This window comes from Littorina saxatilis, linkage group LG15, assembly GCF_037325665.1.
Source record: "Littorina saxatilis isolate snail1 linkage group LG15, US_GU_Lsax_2.0, whole genome shotgun sequence".
Taxonomy (NCBI): Eukaryota; Metazoa; Mollusca; class Gastropoda; order Littorinimorpha; family Littorinidae; genus Littorina; species Littorina saxatilis.
The window spans coordinates 20,277,835-20,282,137 of record NC_090259.1 but is presented as its reverse complement, the minus strand read 5'-3'; the positions used below and the strand labels follow the sequence as shown (position 1 = coordinate 20,282,137).

The 4,303-nt window shown below is 43.6% G+C and overlaps 1 protein-coding gene across 1 annotated transcript; it reads left to right on the top strand.

Annotated features, from left to right (window-relative positions):
- Positions 1-1,086: 1,086 nt before the first annotated feature.
- LOC138947945 (cholecystokinin receptor type A-like) lies at positions 1,087-3,931 on the top strand. The gene is made up of 2 exons (XM_070319470.1): positions 1,087-2,224; positions 3,537-3,931. The coding sequence occupies exons 1-2, from the start codon at positions 1,087-1,089 to the stop codon at positions 3,929-3,931; spliced, it is 1,533 nt and encodes a 510-aa protein (XP_070175571.1).
- Positions 3,932-4,303: the final 372 nt, after the last annotated feature.

Below are 4,303 nucleotides of genomic sequence, written 5' to 3'. Positions count from 1 at the left end.
GCCTGGATATTAGAGCGGAATGTCTCAAAGCTGAACAATATAAAGAATCTTTGTGATAAACACGAACTGCCGGGTCCATAAGGAGAATGTTCTTCTCGACTCTGTTTCTTATCCACTGAGCCTAGCCCGACCTGGTTCAAAATAACAATCGGACGGCGATATTTCAAAGCTAAAGAATTTGGCTGGAATTTCTCATGGTGAACAATATAAATGCAGAGTTCTGTTCCAGTCATCTGTATGCATAGAACAATTTTCGTGGGATATGAGCCGCAAACTTGTTCAGTTTAGTGGCTTCTTTGTCGCGACAACGCTCAAGGAAACGCATAAAAACGGTTTGTTTCGGCTATTTTCAGTCACTGACTTTACAGGCGAGAAAGGCTGTTATTCATTTTACGAATACAAACCTGAATTCTATTTCTGCTCCCCTTTTCTCGGCTATTTTTAGTCACTGATAAGACAGAATTTCGCAAGGACAATGTGACATTTGTGTGTACTTTACTACGTGTAAGAACTCTTGCAGTTGTGGTGAAGATAAGCAAAAAGTGGGTTACTCCAGCCTTCAGCAATAACAAATTCAATTTCCAGCGCAAGGACAATATGACATTGGTGAGCTTCGGAACTCGTCAGAACCCTTGAAATCGTGGTGAGGGTATAAGGGAAGGTATCTCCAACTTTCAAAATGGCAGACTGATTTACCGACGCAAGAATACTTCGACATGTGCATCTGAACTCGTCAAAACTCTAAAAAAATCGCGTTGTACCTAAATAAAAAGGAGTGGATTTCGCCAACCGTATAAGTAACAGACTCAATCACGAAGGCAAGGACAATAATGACCTGTTTATACTTCTAAAATTGCACTACCTCTTTAAATTGTGGTGTAGATAAGCAAACATAGCAAGGACAATATGATCTGTGTGTGCTTGAGAACTCTTAGTCGTAAGAACTTTTAAAATTGTGGTGTAGATAAGCAAACATAGCAAGGACAATATTATGATATGTGTGTGCTTGAGAACTCTTAGTCGTAAGAACTCTTAACATTGTGGTGTAGATAAGCAAATAGTGGGCTTTTACTCCAACCTTCAGAAATGACAGACTCAACCACCAGCAGTTCTCCTGGAGGAAGCACGTGTGCTGAGGAAGACCTGCAAGGAAAGAGTCTTCAACTCACCATCGTACTGTCAGTGTACGGTACCGTTGGCTTTGTGGGCAATATGCTCATTTTCATTGTGTACAGCAGAGAAAAAGGGAAAATGTCTCATGCAGTCTATATTTACACGCTGGCTATCGTTGATTTAACTGTTTGCAGTGTGATCATCCCTTACACCATCTTTTTTGAAAGGCAAAGCATCACTTCTGACGTCGTTTGTCGAGGTTTGGAGTTATTTCGACATACCCTCGTCATGGTCTCGAACATGTTGTTACTTGCCATCGCTGTAGAGCGTTACATGTCAGTGTTCAAACCATGGCGGCCTGGCACACAGAGGAAAGCCAAAAAAATCATAGCGGCCATTTTTGTTTCGTGTGCCGTATGCGGCACTCCAGCCGTCACCATTTTTACCGTCACAACGAAGCCTAACAACGTCACTTCCGCTCCTACCGGAAGCAACGTGACGTCATGCGCCGCGCATGCGTACTGCCAGTTCACCACCATGGGACTTTTTGGCGAAATGTGGGCCAGGCTGTATCAGGGTTTCCTCGCTTTAGAATTCTTTGCTGCTGTCACCGTCATCGCCATTCTCTACATCAACGTGTATCGGAAGATTTGGGCGAGGGTTCAGTGGAGAAAAAAACTGGCACCGCAGGCAGCAAGAACTAGTGCCCTTCATCCAAACGGCACGGGCACTGCCTCCCATAGCAGAAATGACAACACCTCCTCGCACTTTCCTATCAAAGCAAACAAGTCTAAGCACGCTTGGAGCACCAGCGAAAGCAGACTCTACCCCAGCATCGTCAATGATCTCCAAAATTCCAATGAAATTAGAGCAGTCAGGGAGATAGGGGTTGCTCCTGCGTTTGAAAAAGACGGTCAAAATCACCATGAGATTGAAACAGCGAAAGAGCCAGTGAGCGGTGCTCCTGTGGACACAGTGACACATCACATGAGGGAAGAGGATGAGGATAGCAGTAGTAGTACGGACAGCGTGCTTGAGGACATTGCCGAGACATCTGGTGCCGTCTTCCTTACAGTGCCGGTCAAGTCGTCCAAAAGGCTGAGATCTGCAAGTGAGTTGAAGGACTGTTTGACTGTGTGTGTGTGTGTGTGTGTGTGTGTTTTGTGTGTATGTGTGTGTATGTGTGTGTTAGTGTGTGTGTGTATGTTTGTTTGTGTGTGTATGTGTGTGTGTGTATATTTGTGTGTGTGTGTGTATGTGTGTGTGTATATTTGTTTGTGTGTGTGTGTGTGTGTGTGTGTGTATGTGCGTGTGTGTTTGCATGTGCGTGTGTGTGTATGTGTGTGTGTGTTTTATTTATTTATTTATTTATTTACGAGGATTTATATCGCGCACGTATCTCACCACACAAGGCGACTCAAGGCGCATGTTACCTATTAATGCCGTGTGAGATGGAATTTTTTACACAATATATCACGCATTCACATCCAGTAGATCAACAGCCTATAGGCGCTGCATCCACCTTTGACGGCCTATTATGTTTGTGTGTGTGTGTGTGTTAGTGTGTGTGTGTGTGTGTGTGTGTGTATGGATGAGACTGGGGATGGGAAGGGGGAGGGGGGTGAACAGCGTTGTCCAGGGACGAGTGGAGACAGTGGCAAAGAATAGGGACAGACTGGCAATCACGGTGACCAAAGAGAACATGGAGAGGCTTTGTTAAAATTGAAGAGAAGCATGGTGTGCATATAGGTGTAGTACGTGTGTGTGTGTGTGTGTGTGTGTGTGTTTGCGAGTGTGTGTGTGTGTGTATGTGTGTGTGTGTTTGTGTCAGTGTGTGTGTGTCAGTGTGTGTGTCAGTGTGTGTGTGTGTCAGTGTGTGTGTCAGTGTGTGTGTGTCAGTGTGTGTGTGTGTGTGTGGGTAAAATGAGTAAATGTAGCTTTGCTTGCATCTGTCTGTATGTGTGTATTCAGAATAGACTAAGCAGATTCGTGACAGATAATTTCCCCTTCTCAGTCTTTAGTTCGGTTAACTTAATGGCTACTCTGCATTAAATAAGTATACTAGTTTTAACTACTTATGTCATTCCTTTACCCATGAAGTTTAACTAAGCAACTGTTCTTCTTGTTCTGGTGTTTCATTCTTCTTTCTGTACTTTCTTCTTTCTTAATTTCTTCCTAATATAATTTTTTTTTTAAATCTCAATATTTCAGCCACCCAGTAACTTTACTAGTTTTACAGACCGTTTAATACCGACCTTTAACCTTCTTGAGTTTATTTTAACTTAATGTATTCATTTTTATTTGTATGTTATTCTTTTATTTACTTATTTATTTATTTATTTATTTATGTATTTCTGTATCTATTTATTTGTTGATTGATTGATTGATTGATTGATTGATTCTTTTTTTCATTCCACGTACAGAAATACGCCAGTCAGTCCCACTGAATGAACACCCCGTCCGTGTCGTCATAGAGCCGGAAGCGGACAACCACAGCAACACTGTGACAGCGGCAGCCAACGTCTCCAAGACAACCGCCACAGCCACCACCAACGGCAACAGCAACCAACAAAGCAACAACAACAACGAACCATCGCGACATGACAACAGAAAGAAGGCAGGAACCATGCTTTTCATCTGTACGCTCATCTACGTGCTCACTTGGCTCCCGTTCTGGGTCGACATTTTCGGAGCGACGGACAACTTGGTCTTCCGTTACACTTTTCTGTTGGGTCACGTGACTAACCCGCTGGTGTACGGCGCGTTGAATGCCAAGGTCAGAGAGGAGATTAAGCGTCTTTTGCTGTGCCGCCGGTGACCTTGCTTTTGACCTCATGATTTGTGCTGCGTCTGTTGCTGTGTGGAGCGATGCACTTTCTTTGATTGACCTTGAAATCAGGGTCTCTGACCTTCTGTTAACCTGGATGTGTTTGATTTATTTATTCATTTATATCTATATGTCGTGCCGAATTCACGGAATTGCCGAATCGGCAACATTTTTGGCCATTTCGCGTAATAGGCAAAACGTTGCCCTTTTCGCGAATTCCGCAGCGTCAAGTTATTCCGAAAATGCGTAAAGGCCTCTAAAACTTGCCCATTTCGCGAAATCGGCAGCCTATTACGCGGAATAGGTAGCCGATTATGCGTAATGGGCAAGTTGCCCATTTCACGAAATCGGCAATAGTGAAAA